Genomic DNA, 25,449 nt, shown 5'->3' on the forward strand with positions numbered 1-25,449 from the left:
GAAAAACACTAAAATCAAAATGTGGACAGTGCAATACATATGTTATGTAAATAGAGCAAGTATTTATCTACTTATATATGTTTTTTTCTGATATAGTATGGCTGACAGCTCCTCTTTAAGAAACTTCAGTTGTTATCTCTGCAAAAGAGCTTCTCTGAGCTTTTCGAACCAAGCTTGGTAGACTACAGTGCTGTTTTTTGAAGCACTTATCTACAGTGACCAGATGCCCAAGTGGGCGGAGGGGGGAAGTCGGAGGAACGCGCGGCGCACCGAAAAATGGGCGTGGCCAAGACATTGTATGGGCGGAGTGTAACCGTAACCCCAAAGCAGCAAATATAGCCAACTCTGACCATTAAATAATAAATGCAGCAACAGTTACCCCAGACACCAGAAAATAAACGCAATGTGGGCAACATTTCAGCAGAATACACATGCAATTTGGGCAACATTTCAGCAGAAAATAACGCAATGTTGGCAAAATTTCAGCAGAAAACAAACGCAATTTGGTCCACATTTCAGCAGAAAACAAACGCAATGTGGGCAACATTTCAACAGAAAATAACGCAATGTGGGCAACGTTTCAACAGAAAATAATGCAATGTGGTCAACATTTCAGCAGAAAATAACGCAATGTGGTCAACATTTCAGCAGAAAATAACGCAATGTGGGCAACATTTCAGCAAAAAATAATGCAATGTGGGCAACGTTTCAACAGAAAATAACGCAATGTGGTCAACATTTCAGCAGAAAATAACGCAATGTGGTCAACATTTCAGCAGAAAATAACGCAATGTGGTCAACATTTCAGCAGAAAATAACGCAAAATGTGGGCAGCATTTCACCTGCAAAAAAAAAAGAATTTACTCACCTGACAGAAGTCTCCTCTCCCGCCGGCCTCTGACGGGCAGCTCCCCGGACGATCCTCCTGCAGTCTCCCACGCTGAATGGAATAGCAGGGCTACGAGAAGATGGCGCCCGAAGCTATGTACTGGAGACACACATAGTCTCCAGTACAGGGCTTCGGATGCCATCTTCCCGTAGCCCTGCTCTGCCTGCCAGAAGACTATGCAGGCTGGAGCGGGACTGCGGGCTTTGAACTGGCACGGCGGATATTAGACGCCGCGGCCAGTTCATGCAGTCGTACGGTGGCAAGAGTCCTGAGGCCGGGATGTCCCGCAGCTAAAAGCGGGACGTTTCCCAGGACCTAGCGCAGCCTTGGACAGGGGACAGGGGACCCCGAATACGGGACCTGTCCCGGGCAAAGCAGGACGTATGGTCACCGTAACTTATCTCAACCTGTCTCTCGCTGTTTCTTGTAACCACTTAAGGACTACGCTATTGTGGATGATTCTGTGCTGCGTGGGCTCTCCAGCCCACAGCACAGATCGGGAACCACGCAGGGCGACCAGACTTCCCCCCTTTTTTCCCCACTAGGGGGATGACCTGCTGGGGGGGGGGTCTGATCGCCGCTGCTCCGTGTGGCCGAGCGGGGGGGCTCCTCAAAGCCCCCCTCTGCAGCGATTTCCGCCCTCCCTTCCTCTCCCTCCCTCTCCCTTTTCCTATGAGCCGCCTAGGATAGGCTTCAGCCTATCAAATGCCGGCGATCCCCGGCCAATCAGAGGCAGGGGGTCACCGATCTCCTTTACAGCAGCGCCGTATTGATGTAAACAGCGGGGATTTCCTCCCCGCGTGTTTACAATTGGCCTGCGAGCCGCGATCAGAGGCTCGCAGGCTATTCATGGAGACACCCTCCTTGAACTGACATGGAACCATGTAAAACCACAAACGACCAGCCGCCGCACAAACGTTAAGTGGTTTTTAAGGTTTGACTGCAGGAAAGTTCAAAGGGTCATTAGCTCTGCTCTATTTCATAGTTTAAAATACAGTGTAGTTTATACACTACAAATATTAGAGGATGATGCAATGTTATAAAAATAAAGCAATATAATTGAAAATAAAAATATGAGATTCTTTCCTTTGCTACTGATGTTCTATTCATTATCCGCACTACACATACAATTAATTATATCATAAGGTTTTTTTTGTTTCAGTGTCACTTTAATGCAGTGTGTTTTCTGATAAGCTATGTTTTTTACTGATCAAAAGTAAATTTTGCTTAATAACAAAGCAGCAGGGACAGCCATAGTATCCCAGGAAAAAAACCCCATCACCCTAACCCTAAACCAAACCTTCACCTTCCTCTAAGACTATGCCTAGCACTAACCACAGCCTATTCTTACTGCTGTAACCAAATCTTTGTGCCTAACCTTGACCCTTACCTCCACCTGTTGTAAACATTTAAAGTGGACCCAAACCAAACATTTTTTTAATTCAAAATATTTAGTTGCACCACTCTGACACATACAAAGATAAATAAACACTTGTGATGATCCGCTCAGCTGGCTGCACAGACAGACAGCTGTTTGTCCATTCCTCTAGTCTGTGGGCTGCAGGTCTCTGGAACAGAGACCTGTCTTTCCATTGCAAGTTTCTGGTCTGTTCTCTTGCTGGGGAATTTGCATACATTCGTTATGCAAATCCCCTACCTGCCTTCTTTGATGACTGGCACTATAAGAGCTTTATGTTTGCCAGAAGGCTTTGCTGGTCATTTCCTTTCCATGGTCTGTTCCTGATGGACACTGCTGGAGTGTCAGCCATTGCTATCTAGTATAGTTAATTCCTGGGGGTTGCTTTAGGCTCCCCTTCTAGCCCAGTCAGATTGTATTATCTGTATTGCCTGTTCTGTCTTGTCTTGCCTGTTGCCATTGTCCTGCCCCAATGGTGGTCGGCAGGAAATGGTTCTGATCTCTGTTCTTGGAGTATAGCTGGTGCAGCGGTTGCTACCAGCTATCTCTTCTGTTCTGTCTCCTGGGATCGCGCTAGCTACTTTTCGCTAGCGCTGGGGATCCTTCTGTTCTGTCTTCTGGGATTGCGCTAGCTACTTTTCGCTAGCGCTGGGGATCCTTCTGTTCTGCTACTCTGTACCTGGATCACGCTAGCCACTTTTCGCTAGTGCTGTGGATCCTATCTCTCGTTTGTCCCTGTTTTTGTGTGTCTGTCTTGTCCGCTACGCTTGCTGGAGGCTCGGTGAGGTAACCGTTAAGCAAGCGCTCGCGTCCTCTGTTTCATGTTTGTCTGTTAATGGTTAGTTAGGCGTGCTTGTCTCTATTGTGCTTATCACGTGGAGATCGCGCATAACCGCGTGCACTGTTGCGAATGAGTGCGGTGTTCGCGGTTAGCTAGCGTTTGTTATTTTCCGTATCTCCTTATTGTATTTGCTGTGCCTTTGCTACCCTCGTATTCTATTCCGATCTGCCTTGTGTCACGTCTGGCGATCGCACCTCTCGCGATCGCGTTCCTATTTCGTATCTGCTGTTGTGTGTGCGCGGTCGCGGGGTGGCGACTGGATTGGCGCACACACATACAACCTATCCCTTTGCTCAATCTCATTCGCAATCGCTTCTCTTGTGATTGCATTCTGCGCTTCGTACAATTCCTGTCTGGCGCTTGTGGAGGTACAGAGGATTGGTTCCTCTGCACTCCCCAGCGCCATCTGCCGACAGGAATTTCCCTCTACAGGTGCGTAGCACCTTTTGCTGGGTGCCTGCAAATATACGCTTGTGGAGGATTTCCGCCGTGTCAGCGCACGCGGTGTGCGCTGATCACGGAGAAAGTTCCACAATCGTTACAACACTCCTTCAAGCCTAAGAGCATTTCAGTGCATGCTTTTCACCCTCCTCTTTGCATAACTAGGGTTATACTGGGGGCAGCCATTAGCAATTCCTCCTTTGCTGGACACCATCTACTCCACCAGTTTGCCGGATTATTTGCCGGCAATATGAAAGGAAGGGAGGGGTTCCTCCAATAAATGTAAAATATTTTATATTTGTCATCATGCAGCTGAAAAAAGGCTGCTATTTATTGTTATAATTTAGAAAATAGATTTTATTTCTGAAATCTTGTATTTTTAGTTTGGGTCCACTTTAACATCAACTAATCACTTAAAAACGAATAGTTATTTCTATTTGGTATTAACACAACAGACATATCGTAGGCCCGGATTTACATCAAAGCCTATAGGTACAAATGTTCTGGCAGCCTAGACTTCGACCTCCATGAACCCACAGTCACCGCTTTCCCCCCAAAAAACAAAAAAACTCAACGTACGTACGCTGTCTGGCCCAGCTGTCACCTCTGCCCAACCTAGTTAGCCACATATGCCTCTTAATATTTAGGGTACTAGGTGATAACCTAATACTAACTAGCTAGAGGTGTCCCCAAGTGTGAGTTACATAAAGATGTCCCCAGCTGAAAGGAGATCTCGTCAGTGGAATGCCGAGAGCCAAGTGAGTAACCTCCCATTTACACTCTGCTCAGAACTCTGCATAGGGAAGGAGGGAGGGAAGTGAGCCACCTTTCCATCATCAGGCGCCTGTAGCCATGTGCCTACAGTGCCTTATTGAAAATCCGGCCTTGGACATATGCTATGAGTAGCAAAAATCGCTGTTAAATGGATGGGTGTTGCAGGGTTGTGTTGCCCACTGCTTAGCATAGGATAGTTACTGATGAATGGAGCATTACTTTGCCTTGTTCTATGATAATGGAACAGCAAAGAGTGTTGTTTCTGTACAAATGGGAAATGTCAAGCAAACAAAGTTGGTTCAGGGTGTGTGCTTCGAGTCCCAAAGTATAATCTAAAGAAGAAGTGTACCTATGGATTGGACTTCATCTCAACCAGTAGCTGATACCCCATATCCCATGAGAGATCTTTACCTTTTCTCTAATAGATCATCAGGGGTGGTCTGCGTGGCTGATATTGTGGTGCAACCCCTCCCACAGTGTGATGTCATGACCATGGTCCTGACAGTTTCCTGTCTGTGAACCTCATTGCATTGTGGGAAATAACAGCTGTTTCCAACTTCCAAGCAAGGAGAATATCCCTCTGTGCATATGTGTATCTATAAAAAAAAAAACAGCCTTTTTGCCTATCGCATTGTTAGGGGGTGTGATTATAGATAATGGCAGTTGGTGCTGCCTAGTTTTTTTTCTAGAGTCCGTACCTATTCAGTAAGAATAGACTCCCTAACACTGCAGGGTGGCCTCTTGAGTACGTCCCACCAGTGGCTGCAGCTCTTGAACGCTTTGAGCTTTGATTCACAAAGCAGTGATAACTGTTATCATGCTGTGAAAAGTGCTTCATGCGAAATGTAGCATGAAAACGGTTATCACGCGCAAACATTTGCGTTTGCGAGATAATGCAATTTTTTGCACGTTAACGGTACGCGTTCGCATGATAAATTCGCGTAATCAGACTAACGCGAAGGTTAACGTGCGAAAATTTGCGTTATTGCGCGAACGTGAATTTTTGTCCACGATAACCGGTTGCACTTTTTCACAGCCGTGATAACAGTTATTACGGCTTTGTGAATCAAGCCCTTTGAGTCCAACAGGAGAAAAGTGCTATACAAATGTTAGGATTCATTATTAGGATTTTTATTAACAAATTACATGGCGAATAGCAATCATTTTTTGATCTCTCTTCTATTTTGTAACTTCTCACTTTGCAATGTATTGATTTATTTGTTTACCCTTTTCGCTAAAGTTCCTCTTTAACCATTTCTGCCGCCAGGACGTGAAGCTCACGTCCGGGCAGCTGCTCTGCTGCGGTGCCGCGCTTTGGCGGCGGTGCGCTCCCGTGGTGTCCCCCGGTAGCCCTGGGATCAGTGAACGGGAACATGGTTTTCCGATCACCGATCCGCGTCCCCAGCAGAAAAACCGAAGCGCTCTAACTAGAGGCTTCAGTCTTTCTGCACGTAAAAATTTCCACCTCATCCTTGTGCTTCCGGTTAGCGAGAAGCACAAGGAGAAAAAAAAAATTTAAGGTGGCCATCTTGCGGCCAAATAGTAAAACTACATCTAAATATTTTTTACATTACAATTTACACATCTAATATTAAAAATTAACTGTTTATTTCCCACACCAAAATATTACCCAAATAAAATTTTTAATGGAAAAAAAAATGACAATAAAAAAAATAAATAAATACGTAAATAGTTACCTAAGGGTCTGAACTTTTTAAGTATGCATGTGAAGGGGGTATACAGTACTACGAACATTTTTAAAATTATAAGCTTGTAAATAGTGATGGACGCAAAACAGAAAAAATGCACCTTTATTTCCAAATAAAATATTGGCGCCATACATTGTGATAGGGACATAATGTAAATGGTGTAATAACTGAGACAAACAGGCAAATAAAATACATAGGTTTTAATTATGGTAGCGTGGATTATTTTAAAACTATAATGGCCGAAAACTGAGAAATAATATTCTATTTTTTCTTATTAATCCTGTTAAAATGCATTTATAAAAAAAAAATTCTTAGCAAAATGTACCACCCAAAGAAAGCCTAATTAGTGGCAGAATAAACAAGATATAGATCAATAAATTGTGATAAGTAGTGATAAATTTATTAGCGAATGAATGGGAGGTGAAAATTGCTCTGTTACATAAGGTGAAAAATCCCCGCGGGCTGAAATGGTTAAAGAGTATAACATTGATAGACTACTCATAGCACAACCTGAAATAACGTGTCTGGTAATACGCCATCTTATGTCTTCCTCCAGGAGTCATTGTGGGTGCTGCCGTTGGAAGCATTGCAGCGTTTTTGGTCCTCTGTATTTTGGCTTTTGTGATTTACCATTTTGCAAGGTAACATTATAACACGCACATTTATCAAAGTTCAGTGAAGATTTCCAGAGCATGACTTGCCTCTTGGCATGACAAAAACTAATGATTACAGCCTTACAGAAATGTTTGCCAAAATCTTCAAATTTGAGCAGAAATTCCGTTTTACCCATTTATATACCATGCACCACTTTAAAGCAGGATTGGCAGCCATAAAATCAAATTCCAATTATCCCCACTGCTCTGTGTTTATTATGCAGTTCTACATCCTGACCCTGTATTGCAAGCATTCCAATATAATCATAAATGTGTCTGCTGGTCTGCTGTAATAAATCTTATCTCAGTTAGCCTGGCTCTTTTCTTGTACATTGCTGGGGAGAGGGAAGCCTGTTATCTCCCCTCCCACATTCCTGCTCCTTGCTGATTGGCTGAGGGTAGTTCAGTGTGACACGAGGCTGAGAAGGGAAATACACCCCACCCCCCGCAGAAGCTGCTGAAATACAATCTATGCTGTGCTCATATGTGTTTACAAAGCAAACTAGATAGAACAGTGTACTTTCTATTAGAGAGCTCACTGGGGAGAAGGGCTAGCAATGTATACACCATTTCAGGCAGGAGAAAAAAAGAGGGAGGGAGGAAATTACATCAGGATTGGCTTCAGCCAGAGGCAGTAAAGATGGAGAATGCCTGAAACAGTTTTAACTTTATTTACTATATAAAATGTGTGCACCCCTCTGTCCTCCATTTATCCCCCTGTGTCCTCCTCTGCATGGGCACAGTACAGGGAGTCCCCGACATTGCAGCGGGTTGAAGGTTTCTATTGGCAGGCGTTCTCAAGTCAGGAACTCCCTGCATTTGGACTATAAGACACAGTGACTTCCCCCCACACACACTTTTGGGGGAGAAAAAGTGTCTTATAGTCCAAAAAATACAGTATATCCCACTCCTGGAAGAACATTTTCTATATACAGAAATTATTAATGTGCGATTGTTTCTATTCATTGCAGAAAAAGGAGTCATGATTCCAGAACCAGAAATGCCAACGATGAGTAAGTCTGTCCATTGTCCACATCTTCATATTGTGAATGTTCTGAACAAGACAACTTCTAAAAGCATTTATGTTGTTCATTGTAAATGATAACATTTATTATTGTGGGTAACATATCCATATAGACTGAGGATCTCATGGATCACATGATTTCCTGTTGTGAACGCCAATTATCTATTGTCCAGCTCTATGTAATATGTTGGCGTATAAATACAATAAATAATAATAATACAACTCCCAACGTTTTGAGATGAGAAAGAGGGACACTTAGACCACGCCCCTGCCACACCCCTAACCTCGCTCCCAGCACTCCCTCTAGTCACACATACCATTAATATTTTATAAGAAAAATAGGTTGTTTTATAATTCAAACCACACCGATCCTTTCTATCCTGGTTCACTTTCCTTCATATTAACATTTTAAAACAAGAAGTATATCAATTTAATGGATGGAAATTAAGGTTTTAGGTTTCAATGAAATGCCTTTTCCGCTAGAAAAATACATATATTACATACAGTAGATCTGTACAGTACATCAGTCCTGAAAGAGGGATACATGAGGAGGGACAGGGTACCCAAAGAGGGACTGTCCCTCCAAAAGAGGGACAGTTGGGAGGAGCTACAGTATGTGATAATAATATGACGTTTGAGAAATTGTGAACCATAATATCCCATCTCCTTGTGTAGTCACCATATAGACTCAGGCTCTCTACTGTAATGTTGGATTCTTCTAGGAAATAAAGTCTGGCGTTATTGATCTTCCTATTGTGTTTCCCCGAAAAGAAGCTCTAGCTGTTAAAGGGGCACTATGGCGAAAAATTGTAAAATTTTAAATATGTACAAACATAGACAAATAAGAAGTACGTTTTTTCCAGAGTAAAATGAGCCATAAATTACTTTTCTCCTATGTTGCTGTCACTTGCAGTAGGTAGTAGAAATCTGACAGAAGGGACAGGTTTTGAACTAGTCCATCTCTTCATAGGGGATTCTCAGCAAGGCTTTTAGTCTTTAAATAAAGATATTCCCAAAAAGGATTTAAACAATGATGCTGGCCAGCCTCCCTGCGCGCTACAGTTTTTTGGCACTTGCACAGAACTGCCATTCACTAAGTGCTTTTGAAAATAAATTAATCCCTGAGAATCCCCTATGAAGTGATGGGCTAGTCCAAAACCTGTCACTTCTGTCAGATTTCTACTACCTACTGTAAGTGACAGCAACATAGGAGGAAAGTAATTTATGACTCATTTTACTCTGGAAAAAATGTACTTCTTATGTGTATGTTATTTTTAATTTTACAATTTTTCACCATAGTGCCCCTTTAAGGAAATCGGACTCTGTGTTAGTGTATGGGGAGGTGTGCAGTCCCTTACCGTATGTCCCTTGTGGCTGCGTTCCCCTCCATTCCCCTATAAACGGCTGCAGTATCCTAAGATGGTTTGCACCCTTCAGTAGCGTAACTAAGGAGGAGCTTGGGGCCCCGGTGCGAGTTTTACATGGGGCCCCAAGCACTGTATTGATATGGAGCCCCAAAACCAACCAAGGACAGCTGCAGTGTCAGAGAGGTGTAATCAGAGTGAGAAAATAGCTTGTTATGGGTTACCACTATTCAATGCACACATAGAGGTGTTCATTATCAACATAGCACCAATAAAAAGCTAACAAGATGGATGAAGGAAGGCCCTTAGTGGGCCCCTCTGGCCCAAGGGCCCGGGTGCGGTTTGAAGCTCTGCTTACTCTATTGCTACGCCACTGGCGCCCTTTGACCCGATTGCCACACATGCACTGCGCTCCCCTCTCGTCACAATCAATGGGTGCTGCAACCGGGTCAAAGGGCGTCGTTCAGTTATGCTCTGATAAGTATGTATGGCAGTGGTAAGCTCAGTGAAGTGCTGCTCAATCTACTCATCCAGGTCTCAATCATATTTTTCATAGGCTTCCTCCAAACCACTTCGCTCAGTCCCTCTATCCTCCACATCTTCACTGCAGCCGCTCAACGGATGGGGATGCAGCCACAAGGGTGATGCAGGAAGAGACTGCACACCTCCCCATACGCTAACATAGCATCACCCCTCAAAATAAACAACATCCCCGAAAATACACCCTAGCACATCTTTTGGAGGAAAAATTTAAATTAAAAAAAAAAAAAAAGTGTCTTATTTTCGGGGATATGTGTGTCAAAGAGCCAGACTTGTTTGATCCACCTGACGGGCGAATCCAGAGGGGGGAGGAAGAACGCAGCATTGCAGTGACAAGCACATTTGGCAGCTTCTACACCCTGTGGTTATAATTAGTTATCATGCTAATCGCTGTTAATATTTGCCTAGTTGAGTTTTAGGTTTAGTTGTGCCTTATGGTTTCCTTTTTTGTCTTTAAGATTCAGGACTTGTGCTGTAAAAAGTGAAGACTTTGAAGAATATTTAATACAAAAACAGAGGAACATCACAGACTTCAGAAAGGAGCTATCAGTATGTACCCAAAGTGGACTCAAATTAAAAATACAAGATTTCAAAAAAAAATCTATTTTCTAAATTATAATAATAAATAGCAGCCTTTTTTCCAGCTGCATGATGACAAATCTAAAATATGTTACATTTATTGGAGGAACCCCTCCCTTCCTTTCATATTGCCGGGACAGAATCTGGCAGACTGGTGGATTAGGTGGTGTCCGGCAAAGGAGGAATTGCTAATGGCTGCCACCTGTATAACCCTAGTTATAAAAAGAGAAGGGTGAAAAGCATGCACTGAAATGCTCATAGGCTTGAAGGAGTGTTTATTTAGCTTTGTATGTGTCAGAGTGGTGCAACTAAATATTTTGAATTAAAAATATGTTTGGTTTGGGTCCGCTTTATTCTACAGTCACAACCGGAACTTAAAATGGTTGTTTAATGAGACTGGGATAGGGCTGACAATAGATGAGAAGATAGACTAGGGCCAAAAATCATTGTGGGAGGTTAAGGTTAGGGATAAGTGTGAGGCAGGGAAGGGATTCAGATAAGGCTAGGGTCAGGGCTGTCTGAGGGTAGCAGCAAGAATAAAGGGGCCCATACACTGGTCAATTTCAGTCATCGATCGATCAGAAACCGATTCTTTCAAATCAGCTGATCAATAGATTTGTGGCCAATTTCGATCGATTTGATCTATCTGACTGGATGGAAAATCTATGTCGATCTGCTGCTGGCAGCAGGTTGATGATGGCACATAGTGTTGCATTGGATCTAATGGTCCAATCATGCATTTAGATCGATTTCCAATAGATTTCCATTTCATTCTGAAATCTATTGGAATTCTGTTCCTAGTGTGTGGCACACATCAGATTCGACCTGACAGGCATCTGACAGAAATCTATCTGATGGTCGAATCTGCTGCAAATCTATAAGTGTATGGCCACCTTTAGGCTGTGCAGCGGTGGGACTCGGTGGGAGGTTAAAGGGGCCCATACACTGTCGATTTCAGCTGTCAATCAACCGATTGGTTCGATTAAATCGAATTGGAAATCGATTGCCGATTTTTCAAAAAGACCTTGTAGTTTTTGAGAACATTTGGATTTTGAAAATTGAAAGGAAAAATGGTTTAGAAACTGTCATGGTGATGTTAGCCTGCATGGGAGCTTCGGTATTAACTAAACTAATGTCGGAACAAAATTCCGCGAAAAACTACATAGAATTGCGCAATTAAAATTTATGATTATGTTTAAAGATTCAATTAATTAAGATTTTTCCCCAAAATCTCACATTGCGATTTTACATCGTAATTGCGAAGCCGGCTTCAGGGCAGTCCTATCAAGCTAAACTCTATACACTAATGTTAAAGCGGATCCGAGATTAAAAACGAACTACAACAAGTAGCTTGTCTATATATCTTATCTAAAGTTTAGATAGTTTACACAACAAATCTAGCTGCAGCCTGCAAACAGCTTTAATAGAATATGATTATTTCTTCCTGTGATACAATGACAGCAGCCATGTTGTTTGTAAACATTACACAGAGGCAGGCTTATCTGCATCTTGAGCAAAAAAACGTAATCCGAGCCGCACGATAACGTAGGTATGGGCGCGTGTTAGATAGGGCAATTACGCACAGTGTTATGCAACGTGGGTAGTATGAACTACTCCATAGACTAACATTAGGCTGCGGTGGGGTGCAGTAAATTTACCGCACTGCCCCAGTGTGAAAGGGCCCTCAGGGTCACAGAAATTCTTGGTCAGCCAGGAGTCAGCCAGTAACTTTCCTGTCTTGCTTTTCTCATGTTTAGGTCCTTCAATGTGCTGGAGCTTCTCGGTCCACATCTATAGCTTCAAAGCCAGCCAATGCAGCGAAAAACCGCCCTGATGCTGCCTTTCCGTGTAAGTAGTAAATTAATCACTTGTAGATGTCCTCTCCTCCCTCCTCCATCCATGTAAGGGCGTGAGTCTCACATCCTTGCACTCACCAGGCCGATGTGCACAACCGTACTTGTGGGCACATGCTCATGTGCATGCATGCTCCCAAAGCAGCACTGATTAGTGCAATGGAACATGTGTTCCCCGAGCCAATCTGTGTCTGTTTTTCATGAAGAATAAATGTTACAGCCGGTAACAGTGATTATTCTTAGGCTGGGACCACACTTGCATTCTAGAAAACAGCTGCAATTTTCCCTGGGCAATTTAGTTTGCATTTTAACATGCCGGCAGTCAAAGGTAATCGCAGACAATTTTATGCGAGGGGACTCGGAAACACGGTAGAAAAATCACAGAGTTTCGAATGAACGTTTGCGTCACCACTGAAAAACATTACATGTGGTCACAGCCTTAAATCTAAACTGTGAAGAAAAAAAAATAAAAGTTAGACACTTACCTTAGTCGAGAGAAGTCTCTGGATGATCTAACGCCTTCTCCAATCCTCACCACCCCACCACTGCTTGCCGGTACCCCCTTCTTTTTTTGAATATCATAAATGTTTATTCAAAATTTTTAAAGAGATAGAAACATACAGTACAAAAATAAGAGCAAACAGTGGCCAACATGGCCTTACATATCTTCCGGGCAGGATGCAATATAACAGAGTATGGGTCTAAGACCCTGCAGACATATAAAAAGCGAGAATACAATTTGCATTATTATACATAGTGGTGAATCATCCTTCAGCATGGATCCAGGTGAGGTACGATCAAAAGTAATAATTGTACTGCCCGTTATGCTCTTCTGTCTGATAAATCCATGCTGGACACCATAACATGTAGAGGAGAGAAGACAAAAACAGAGAGAGAGAAAAAAGAAGAAAAACAAGAATGAAAGAAGAGGGGAAGAAGAGGGCCCCTCAGACCCCCCCCCCCCCCCCCCCCCCGAAGCACTAGAGGCATAACCGTTATTCCCTGAAACATTCCCAACAGGAGTTAGACTTCGGATTCAAGTAAAAGTTTCCCCTCCTCGGAAAGAGTAAACACCTCCCACCTCCTCCATATCAGTTTATATTTCTCCTCCCTATCTGAGGCTAAGTGGATCAGTAATTCTGTATGTTTCAAAGCTGAAAGTTCCTGTAACCAGTCTTGGATCTTCGGGGCCTGAGTGGATTTCCAGAATTTAGGAATGGTTAATTTAGCTGCTGCCAAGATATGGCGGACTAGAGATTTTTTGTAGGCTCTGATGGAGCAGTCTATTTTGAGGAGCAACAGGGAAAGTGGCTCATTAGGTACCCTGATCTCGCTTACACTTTCTATAATTTTGCAGATTGTTTCCCAAAAGTGGGTAAGTTTGGGGCATGTATGCCATATATGGATCATATCTCCGACTGCCGTGCCGCATCGCCAACATAAATCTGGGATAGCGGAGTTGAAGCTGTGAAGTCTTGCTGGTGTTCTATACCAGTTGGAAATAATTTTATAAGCATTCTCCTGGGCCCTGATCGAAATGGAAGATTTATGTGCAAAAAGAAAGCATTTAGTCCACTCAGACTCCGAGAGGTCCCCATTAAGCTTAGAGTTCCATTCTAGCATGAATTTGGGAGTCTTGTCACAAAGATAAGGAAGTACCATCGAGTAAGAGCAGGAGATTCTATGTTCTAGCGGAGGGTGTTCAAAACAGAGGTCTTCTACATCTGTGAGGTCTCTACAGGAGAGGTCAGTATCTACATTCTTTTGCAGAAAATGTACCAATTGCCTATATTCAAAAAGAATACGAGGGGACATATGTTGGGCCTCAACAAGATCCCCAAGGGGGGCTGGTTTTCCGTTTTGCCATACTTTTTTAAGGGTCAGGCCTGGAGTGAGCCTTCTCAGTGAATTGGAGGGTTCTCTTCCTGGTAGAAACATAGGGTTATCCCATATGGGCATGCTGGGGCCCACATATGTAGCCATGCGGTGGTGAGCAATTAGCTGGTCCCATACTCCAAAAGTAGTAAAAGAAAGGGAAAAAGCCCTCGAGGGTGGTGCCGGTCTTTTAGTAGGCCATACCCAAATACCAGCTCCTGGGTCATAGTGCAGTATTCCCCTTTCCAGTTCAACCCACTGTGCCTGGCGGTGGTTGTGTACCCAGTCTATGATTCTATTTAAGTGAATCGCATAATAATATGCTTTTGGGTGTGGGAGGGCTAAGCCGCCTTCAGCCCTGCTCCTTTGTAAAGTAAGTAGCGCAATTCTGGCTTTACCAGACTTCCAAACATATTTGGAAAATAGCTTGGAGAGACGGTTCCAAAATTTCTGTGGAATTTTGATGGGCAAAGTTTGCAAAATATAGAGAAGCCTTGGCATCAGGTTCATCTTGATTATATTTACCCTCCCCATCCAGGAGTGAGATAGCTGGGACCATTTTTTGACATCACTCTCGAGGGCCTCTACAAGAGGCAGGAAATTCAACTCATAGAGTTTAGATAGGTCCGTGCTAAGATGGGTACCCAAGTAAGTAATGGAGGGGGACTTCCACTTAAAAGGCAAAGCATCCCTCAGCAGTAGTTGAGTGTCGTTAGGCAAGGAAACATTGAGAACTTCTGACTTATTAGAATTGATTTTGTAATTGCTAAGGGCCCCGAACTCCTCGACCAGTCGTAAGAAGACAGGGAGAGAAATTACTGGGGAGGTCACATACAGAAGCAAATCGTCAGCGTAGATAGCTGATTTATATTCTCTAGACCCAGCAGTAATACCTTTGATGTCTGGATTACATCTAATAGCCTCAGCTAAATATTCCATATATAAGATGTATAGTAGGGGAGATAGAGGGCAGCCCTGTCGTGTCCCATTGTGTACTGGTATTGCTTCTGACAAAACCCCATTAATTTCAATCCTAGCAGTTGGAGACCGGTAAAGGGCAAATACCTTTTGAAAGAAAAATGAGTCTATCTCGATGCCCCTATGAACCAATACTCTCTGCAAGAAATGCCAGGACACCCTATCAAAAGCTTTCTCAGCGTCGACTGATATCAGAAGAGCCGGAATCCTGGCATCTCTTGCATGCTGCATTAGCAGCAGGGTTTTAAAGGTATTGTCTGACGGTTCTCTATGTGGGACAAAGCCAACTTGATCATTATGTATTAGCATAGGGATGAATGTCAGCAGTCTATTGGCCAGGATTTTAGATAATATTTTCAGGTCTACATTTATAAGAGAAATCGGGCGATAATTAGAACATAACATCGGGTCTTTCCCTGGTTTAGGGATAACCGTAATGTGAGTTTGTAATGCTTCTGGGCGTGGAGGGTTCATAACAGATATATTGTTGAAAGCTATGGTGTACATAGGGGCTAAAAGGGACCCAAATATTTTAAAATATTCCGCACAGAAGCCGTCAGGGCCTGGGGATTTGCCATTAGGCAAGCCTCCCACTGTCTCTAGGAATTCGTCCTCCGTAATAGGGCTATTGAGTTCTTCTAATTGTTCTTTCGATAATGTAGGTAAGGGGTACTTATTCAGGAACGTGTCTATCAGGTCATTCATAGCATCTGTCGATTTGCCTCTGTGTGCGCCATGAATGTTATAAAGGTCAGAATAATATCTATGAAATTCCTTCAATATATCCTCCGTCTTCACCACCTGTGTACCCTTTTTTGTCTGAAGTTTAGGGATATAAGTTGAGAGATGCTTAGCCCTAAGTGAACGTGCCATCATCCTGCTACACTTATTGCCATACTCGTATAATTGAGCTTTATATCTAAGGAAGTTATCCACCCTTTTGCCCTCAAACAGCTGCAATAATGCCTGTCTTTTCGCTGTAAGGAGCTCCAAAGTATGTTGTGCCAGAGACTGCTTATGCTGTAGTTCCAAAGTTCTAAGTTCTTCCCAGACAGTACGTATCTGAGCCGCCCTCTCCCTCTTATACCTTGCGCCCATTTGAATCATCACCCCTCTAACTACACATTTGTGTGCTTCCCACACTACCATGGGGTTAACAACCTCGTTATTGTTGTGATTATGTGTAATGTAATCCTGTAGGGCCTGAGTATAGCGCTCTGCACAAACCTTGTCTTTTAGTAGACTAGTGTTCATTCTCCAGAGTGAGCTTCTATTACGGCCCGGGGAAACTCGGAACTCTACATATACGGGTGAATGATCTGACCAGGTCTGAACCCCTATTGAGGAGAGTGGTTGCCAAGATAAAAGGGCATGAGAGGTGAATATTACATCTAATCTATTATACGTCCCGTGGGCATGAGAATAATGTGTGAAATCTCTAACTGTTGGGTGGAGAGATCGCCAGATATCCACCATCTGAAAATCATGCAGTCTACGTCTAACATACTTCAGAGCTCTATAAGGTACAGCGGAAGAGGATTTGGCACTGTCTAGCAAAGGTTCAAGTGTGAAATTCAGGTCACCCCCCATGATTAAATATCCATCTCTAAATTTGTCTAATTTATTCAAAATCTGCGAAAATGTAGCAACCTGTGAGGTATTAGGGAGATAAACACTGGCAATTGTGAATATTGTTCCTTCAATGGAGAGTTTGAGAAAAGTATATCTGCCATTGTCATCACCCTCACTGTCCATAATTGTAGCTTTCAAATTTTTATGTAAAGCAATTGCAGTACCTTTGGTCTTGTTAGGACCAGGTTTACTCATAAACCATTGAGGGTAATAAGAAGATTTTTCAACTGCAGGGGTTTGACCTAGTTTGAAGTGAGTTTCCTGTAGTAGCAGGATCTGGACTCTTTCCTTGTGGAACCCATATAGAATTTGCGACCTTTTTTGAGGGGTGTTCAATCCATTAGCGTTCAGGGAAGCTATCTTAATTGGGACTTCACCCATTGGGTTTCCAGGTCACTACCTTTTCGCAGCTAATATCATTATGCCTCCGGGGAAGGGGGAGTAAAGGAAGAAGAAAAAGAGGAGAAAGAAAAAGGAAAAGAATAGTACAAATATTTACAAGTAGCAGAGTCACTGTAAAACAGTCACCCTGGTTGGTGAAATCACCTGCAACTCTGTCGCTACCCATGTGGGAGCAATGACCGCAACAGAGTCGCTTTGAAGTGTCTGTGAACCAAGTCACATCCACTATTTGAGGGTTGGTGGAAGGCGACAGAGAAGGAGGAGGGTTGAGTCCCGTACCCCCCGTTCTCAGCCCCCGCGGTTTGCCTATAGTACAGCAAAGAGTAGTCCCTTAAGGGGAATTGCGTACACCCATATACCAACAAGCCTGTGGAACAAGCAGGATTATACATCAACGAACACCATATGATAATTTTAGATAAGCCCACTCCCAGCTACCCACCCTCCACCCACCCCTCCCCCACCAGTAATATTGCTACTCCCCAACAAAGCTCGATCTGTCCTGCAAAATCAAGAAAATATTATAGCTAAACAGTATTGAATATCATATCAGGCATCGTTATCATGCAATTTCAACGTATAATATGGGAATTGCTTTATCTAATGAAACTCGGGGGGGGGGGGGGGGGAAGGGGGAAGGGGGAAAAGGCACAGTTCAGTGAGCCTCAGCGTAGAAGTTCTAGAGGGATCTAGAAAGTTCTGTATACGTTCCGTGTTGATGAGTCCACACGGCCTAGCAATGGCCAGTGAGAAAAATCAGGATGATGTATAGTCGTGAGGTCTCCACAGAAGGGAGTGAGAAATAAAAACTAAAACAGTAAAAATATAACCACTGAAAAATAAAGTCATTGCGAAGGTGCAAAAAGTACCTGAGAGTAGGAAAAGTGTTCACTACATCCCTTTTATGATAGGGTATCATACTCACAGAACCCACTCAACTTTACGGACTTTATAACAGGAGCCATTGGACCGATGTCGTGGGGAGTCATCCGTGTGGAGATTCCTGTAGATCAGAGTTGTTCGGTGATCGCTGATCCCGGGATCTCGATCCACGTTTTCTGCTCTTTGGCGTGTTCCACTGCTCTTTTTGTGGCAATGGGGTGACTGCAAGCCAGATAACTAGAGATTAAGGTGTTGGGGAGGTTGGGGGCCCTGGGGCACCTATTAGTCTAATAGCAATCAGTGTGTGACTGCTGGGGTGGGAGGGATGGAGGGGCACACTGTGGTGTCTCAGCCTTGGGTGCTGGAGGACCTTGTCCCGGCTCTGCCCCCAGGGCAGGGCCGGGACAAGGCAGATGCTGGACAGACTGCAGCCTCTGAGCGCTTCCACTAGAGGGCGCATTCCTCTGCACTCTCCCTGCCCACCCCATTCATTTGCCTTCTCCCCTCCTGCTGTACGATCTTCCCCATTAAACTAATCTCCCCGAGTCCCCTGATATCCCCTCCTGTCTGGCAAGGAGCGCTCCCAGTCCCATCTGCACTGAGCTGTAACAGCCGCGCTGTCATCAAAGAGATGACTGGCACGGCTGTGCGCATTAGGTTGCTAGGCAACTGCAGGAAGCCGACTTCTGCAGTAACGGAACTGGCTGTCAGCTTCCTGCAGAGTTGCCTGTGTGTTATTGCACATGTCAGGTAGCTGGACTGGAAGGGGAAGCCGTCCCTCAGGCAGTAATGAATGCTGCCCTAGATGACATGAAAGGACAGATAACGACAAGCCGGGATGACAGACAAATGAGTGAGAATCACATTGAATAGCTGTGTTTGTGTGTGTGTGTGTATATGTGTGTGTGTGTGTGTGTGTGTGTGTATATATATGTGTGTGTGTGTGTGTATATATATGGTGTGTGTGTGTGTATATATATGGTGTGTGTGTGTGTGTGTGTATATGTGTGTGTGTGTGTGTGTGTGTGTATATATATGTGTGTGTGTGTATATATATGGTGTGTGTGTAGTGTGTGTATATATGATGTGTACGTGTGTGTGTGTGTGTGTGTGTGTGTGTGTGTGTGTGTGTGTGTATATATATGGTGTGTGTGTGTGTATATATATGGTGTGTGTGTGTGTGTGTGTGTATATGTGTGTGTGTGTGTGTGTGTGTGTGTGTGTGTGTGTGTGTGTGTGTGTGTGTATATGGTGTGTGTGTGTGTGTGTGTATATGTGTGTGTGTGTGTGTATATGTGTGTGTGTGTGTGTGTGTGTATATATGGTGTGTGTGTGTGTGTGTGTGTGTGTGTGTGTGTATATGTGTGTGTGTGTGTATATATGATGTATGTGTGTGTGTGTGTGTGTGTGTGTGTGTGTACAATGTGTTTTATGTGTGTGTGTTTTGCTCCCTCAACATCTTCCCAGTCCCCTCGGTTGCATTGTTGCCAGCCCTGTAAAGTCTATGACTCGGCTGAGTTACAGACTATAGTGAATGTGCAGTCCCGGCCAGGGCCGGGCCCGAGGCAGAAGAGGCACTGCACCCTGAGGGAGGATTTCTCATTCATTCCTGTCTGGCCACCTGCCTGCCTCCCCTCCCTGCCCGGAACCGATATTACCTACAGTAACGGAACTGTTGCGCCCCGCAACCACCGCCCTCCCTGCCACCTGCAAGTTACCACCATATGGGTAAGAGGCCACAGGAGCCATAGGTAAGTAATGCCTTTTATACCAGCACCCCCACTTTGGGATCTCTGCCTCTGTTGCCGGAGAACCGTGTCCCGGCACTGCCCTAGGGTCTCTCTTTTAAATTACAGATTCTTTAGAAGTTTGTAAACCACGTTGTGTGATAATATTGGTCTATCCCTGGACTCAGTGCAATGTGTGAAATGGTGTGCTTGTATTCTAATATAGAGATGCACATACTTTGCGATATCCTTATAACTGGAGCTGTCATATTAATAATCACTAAGGCTTTGCTCACATCTAAAATCGAAATTGCTGACAGAGGTTTTTGATTTTTAGCGGGAATTTTTTTTAGCGCCTCCCGACGCTTAACTGCTCGCTGCGATTTTTTTTTATAAAGTGCTTTTCTAAGCGCTTTTGCAAAGCGATTCTCTTCTTTCACCCGGAAATGAATAAATACAATTTATTTATTTATTAATGAAAGCGCTGGGGAAATCGCTATACAAAGCGCTTTTTCATGCGCTTAGCGATTTCCTTATACCTTCCATTCAGGGCATATCGCCCCAAAATAGTACAGGCAGCGCTTTGGTGAGCGGATTGGTATCAAACTGCTCAGATGTGAACTCTCTCATAGGGAATCATTGCACAAGCGCTTTTAGGGCGATTTTGAAATTCGCCGGCGCTTAAAAAAAGGCGAAAATGCCCTTAGTGTGAACAAGCCCTTACAGTGCATTTTACTCTGTGAGAAATGCATACCTCCCAACTTTTTGAGATAAGAAATAGGGACACTTAAGCCACTCCCCTGCCACACCTCTAACCACGCCCCTGGCACATCCCTAGTCATGCACTCCATAAAGATTTTATAAGAAAAATATGTTGTTTATAATTAAACCACACTGGTCCTTTCTATCCTGGTTCATTTTCTCTCATATTAACATTTGAAAATAAGAAATGTATCAATTTAAAGGGTGGGAATAAAGCTTAGAGTCAATAAAACGCATTTTCAGTAGATAAAATACATATATTTACATAGATCTGTACAGCAGTCCTGAAAGAGGGACAAAAGGGGGAGTAAGAGGAACAGAGGGACAGGGTCTCCAAAGAGGGACAGTTGGGAGCTATGGAAATGTACATCTTGTGAGTACAGTCAGGGCCGGGCCGAGGCATAGGCTGGAGAGGCTCCAGCCTCAGGGCGCAGTGTAGGAGGGGGCGCAGAATTCATTCAGCTGTCATTCCTAATTGTGTTTGAAGCAGAAAGAAATAAGAAAAGGGGATACATGGCAGTGACTGCAAGCCATATAACTAGATATTAAGGTGTTGGGGAGGTTGTGGGCCCTGTGGCGCCTCTTAGTCTAAAAGCAATCAGTGTGTGATGGCTGGGGTGGGAGGGATGGAGGGGCGCACTTTGGTGTCTCAGCCTTGGGTGCTAGAGGACCTTGTCCTGGCTCTGAGTACAGTATGTATGTGTACATACCGGTATGTATTTTACTCATTGCCATAAAACTTTTTTTTATAATTGGCTTTATAACAAAATTGCTTACTTACTGTACACTGTACTTTCTTACATATATGTATATATAATTGTATTGTAGATAACAAGACACTTGTCAAACTGTCAAAAGCCGGAAGTTCTTCCAGTGGTTACATCAATGCCAGCTACATTCCTGTAAGTAATATAGAAGACATACATTACATATGAAAGTGCTTTGATACTTTAATCAGTAGCTGATACCCTCTTTCCCAGAGAAATCATCAGGGGCATCTGTATGACTGATATATTGGTGAAACCCCTCCCACAGTGTGATGTCACACAATTTTACTACTTCAGGATCTTGGTAATTGAAATCTATGCCGTTTTGATGGCTATATGGCTGCCAGGGCGTAGATTTCAATTAACCGCCGCAGCGCGGATCCGCCATTTCCGTCGCTCCCGCCAATCTCAACGCTGAATCCCCGCCGTCTCCAGTCGCAGCTCACTCGCTCTATGACTGCAGAGCCATGTGAGCCGGTCAGGAGAAGATTTCAATGGCTCCTGGCCGTGTCTTTCAATATAAGCAACTCCCATTGGCTTACATTGATAGGCACAGTCCGGAGCCAAAGAAAGCGGCTCCTGGCCGGCTCACAGGAACTCTGCCATCAGAGGCGGCAGAGTGGGTGGCCCAGGTTCCCGACTTGCAGCGGTGACGGTGGTTACGGCAGGTAAGTGCGGCGATTCGTCAGGATTCCGCAGTTTCTGTACCAGCGGTCTCTGGTCCTTAAAGGGGCAGAGACCGCTGGTACTTTAAAGAGACTCCGTAACAAAAATTGCATCCTGTTTTTTATCATCCTACAAGTTCCAAAAGCTATTCTAATGTGTTCTGGCTTACTGCAGCACTTTATACTATCACTGTCTCTGTAATAAATCAATGTATCTTTCCCCTGTCAGACTTGTCGGCCTGTGTCTGGAAGGCTGCCAAGTTCTTCAGTGTTGTGGTTCTGCTATGAACTCCCCCTTCTAGGCCCCTCTATGCACACTGCCTGTGTGTTATTTAGGATTAGAGCAGCTTCTCTCTTCTCTCTTATCTTTTACAAGCTAGATAAATCTTCCTCTGAGCTGGCTGGGCTTTCACATACTGAGGAATTACAGACACCGGGCAGAGCTGTCTGCAGGAAGAAACGAGCAGCCTGAAACGTCAGTGCATGAGAACAGGGGGAAAGAAACACAAATGATCTCTTGAGATTCAAAAGGAAGGCTGTATACAGCCTGCTTGTGTATGGATGTATTTTCTATGTGTGGACATACTGTACATCAACCTACTTCCTGTTTGGTGGCCATTTTGTTTGTTTATAGACAAACTTTTTAAAACTGTTTTTAACCACTTTTAATGCGGCGAGGAGCGGCGAAATTGTGTCAGAGGGTAATAGGAGATGTCCCCTAACGCACTGGTATGTTTACTTTTGTGCGATTTTAACAATACAGATTCTCTTTAAGAGAAACCGTAACCAAGAATTGAACTTTATCCCAATCAGTAGCTGATACCCCCTTTTACATGAGAAATCTATTCCTTTTCACAAACAGACCATCAGGGGGCGCTGTATGGATGATATTGTGGTGAAACCCCTCCCACAAGAAACTCTGAGGACCATGGTCCTGGCAGTTTCCTGTCTGTGAACCTCGTTGCATTGTGGGAAATAGCTGTTTACAGCTGTTTCCAACTGCCAAAAAAGCAAGCAGCAGCTACATCAACTACCAGCAGTAAAAATGTCACCATGTAATAAATGTCAGAATGTAAATCAGGGATTTAAAAGATTTTACAATGGGCAAACACTGACTAAATCATTTATACATAATTATTGTAAAAATGAAGCACTTTTTTATTACATTATTTTTTCTGGAGTTCCTCTTTAAGTGGTGAAAATACACATGTATTAATTGTACAAATAGAAAATACTGAAAACCCTCATAAGGAGATGGACTAGTCCAAAACCTGTCAGATTTTACAAGCTACTGTAAATGACAGGAACATAGGAAAAATACATTTATAGTGCATTTTAGTCTGGGACAAATGTACAACTAAAACGTATTTTACATTTTATTAATTTTTGTGATATTTGTCCTTTAAGTTACAGTATTCCAGCAGGCTAGAAAACTTATTCAAAGAGCCTCCATAGACTGTTTGTATTGTTCTGTTTCAGGGTGAGCGATCTAAGAAGGAGTTTATTGCAACGCAGATGCCATTACCAGAGACAGTCAGTGATTTCTGGAACATGATTTGGGAGCAGCACGTCACCACGATCGTCATGCTCTCTGATTGGGATGAAGAAAATGAATGGGTATGTTAAGAAACCCCTAGTCCGATTTACTAAGGTCCTCCTGACTGGAGTTGGATAGAATAACGTGTACCTGAGAGATGAATAGAAAAAAAAAAATCATACTTACCTGGGGCTTACTCCACCCCCCACAGCAGTACTGCGCAAGCGCAGAAAGCTCCCGGCGTTGGGAGCTCAGTGCGGGCGCGTGCAGCTGGGCTGCGCATGCGCAGTAAGCCTCGCCTGGTCAAAATACTGGGAGCCCTTTCAGAAGATTTAGGAGATGGAGGGCGGCGCAGAGGGAGCGATCAGGCCGGAGGGGGCTGGAGGAAGCAGCAGGTACGTATGAATTTTTTTTTCTATTCATCTTAGGTTCAGTTTAAAGGCTTGCCTGGACTTCTGCTTTTGCTCAATCTATAGTTTGACCATTGCAAAGTACCATATTTTTTGGCAAATAAGAGGAACCTTTTTTTTTGCCCCAAAAATTGCGAGAAGAAGTCACTGTGTCTTATATTACAATACAGGAAATCCCCAATTTACAAATGCCCACTGATACGAACCGCCGACCCGATGCGATGTCGGAGACTCCCTGTATTATCACTGTGTTGTCCTCTGCTTCCCCTGAAAAAATGAAAGCAGGGGCAGCAATGCTCACCAAATCCTTCGGAGCCTGCGGCGATCAGAGTCCTCTCCTCTCCCTTACTGTTCCCCAAGTGCCGGCTTCTGCTGATGACACTATTAGCAGAAGCCGGCACTAGGAAAACAGTGAGAGACAGGAGAGGTCTCTGAACGCTGCGATCTCCGATGGATTAGGTGAGCTATGCTGCCCCTGCTTTCATTTATTCAGAGGGAGTGGACGGGGTCACAGGGGGAGCGGCCGGAAGAGGACACATGGAGGACAGAAAGGGACACATGGGGGTGACATGGGGACAGAAAGGGACACATGGGGACAAAAGGGGACAGATGGGGACACAGGAGGACACACAGGGGGCTCATAAGGACACATAGGGGGCACAGGAAGACACATGGGGACACAGGAGGACACATGAGGTACAAGGGGGGCACAATAATTGGGGAGAACATCTATAGGACCCTACTGGACCATTGATGCACCAGGTTTAGTATATATATTTTTTCCGTCGTCTTGGTTACAGCGCCCCCTGTGATGACATCACAGGGGGCGCTGTTACCAATGCGAGGGACGCTGCGGGGGAGGAAGCCGGAAGCACATGGAAGCTGTGCCTGCGGTGATCTGAAGACGGGTGAGCTTTTAACTTCCCGCTCCCCCCCCCCCCCGCCGCTCCGCCCAGTGCCCCCTCCTACACTACACTAGTGGAAGCTGCCTATCTAATCTATACTGGGGGAACCTACCTATCTAATCTACGCTGGGGGAACCTACCTATCTAACCTATACTGGGGGAACCTACCTATCTAATCTACGCTGGGGGAACCTACCTATCTAATCTATACTGGGGAAACCTACCTATCTAATCTACGCTGGGGGAACCTACCTATCTAATCTATACTGGGGAAACCTACCTATCTAACCTATACTGGGGGAACCTACCTATCTAATCTATACTGGGGAAACCTACCTATCTAACCTATACTGGGGGAACCTACCTATCTAATCTATACTGGGGTAACCTATCTATATAACCTATACTGGGGGAACCTACCTATCTAATCTACGCTTGGGGAACCTACCTATCTAATCTATACTGGGGAAACCTACCTATATAACCTATACTGGGGGAACCTACCTATCTAATCTACGCTTGGGGAACCTACCTATCTAATCTATACAGGGAAACCTACCTATATAACCTATACTGGGGGAACCTACCTATCTAATCTATACTGGGGAAACCTACCTATATAACCTATACTGGGGGAACCTACCTATCTAATCTACGCTTGGGGAACCTACCTATCTAATCTATACTGGGGAAACCTACCTATATAACCTATACTGGGGGAACCTACCTATCTAATCTATACTGGGGAAACCTACCTATATAACCTATACTGGGGGAACCTACCTATCTAATCTATACTGGGGAAACCTACCTATATAACCTA

The 25,449-nt window shown here is 44.1% G+C and overlaps 1 protein-coding gene across 1 annotated transcript in view; it reads left to right on the top strand.

Moving 5' to 3' along the window:
- Nucleotides 1-25,449, top strand: part of LOC137538252 (receptor-type tyrosine-protein phosphatase eta-like) — a 114,204-nt gene that overhangs the window by 59,915 nt on the left and 28,840 nt on the right. Inside the window, exons 7-12 of the mRNA XM_068260311.1 lie at nt 6,628-6,712; nt 7,696-7,737; nt 10,111-10,201; nt 11,989-12,079; nt 21,171-21,244; nt 23,254-23,391. Coding sequence (XP_068116412.1) covers nt 6,628-6,712; nt 7,696-7,737; nt 10,111-10,201; nt 11,989-12,079; nt 21,171-21,244; nt 23,254-23,391 — 521 coding nt within the window. The remainder of the gene's footprint in view (nt 1-6,627; nt 6,713-7,695; nt 7,738-10,110; nt 10,202-11,988; nt 12,080-21,170; nt 21,245-23,253; nt 23,392-25,449) is intronic.

The sequence above is a fragment of the Hyperolius riggenbachi genome, chromosome 11, assembly GCF_040937935.1.
Source record: "Hyperolius riggenbachi isolate aHypRig1 chromosome 11, aHypRig1.pri, whole genome shotgun sequence".
In the NCBI taxonomy this organism is placed as follows: domain Eukaryota; kingdom Metazoa; phylum Chordata; class Amphibia; order Anura; family Hyperoliidae; genus Hyperolius; species Hyperolius riggenbachi.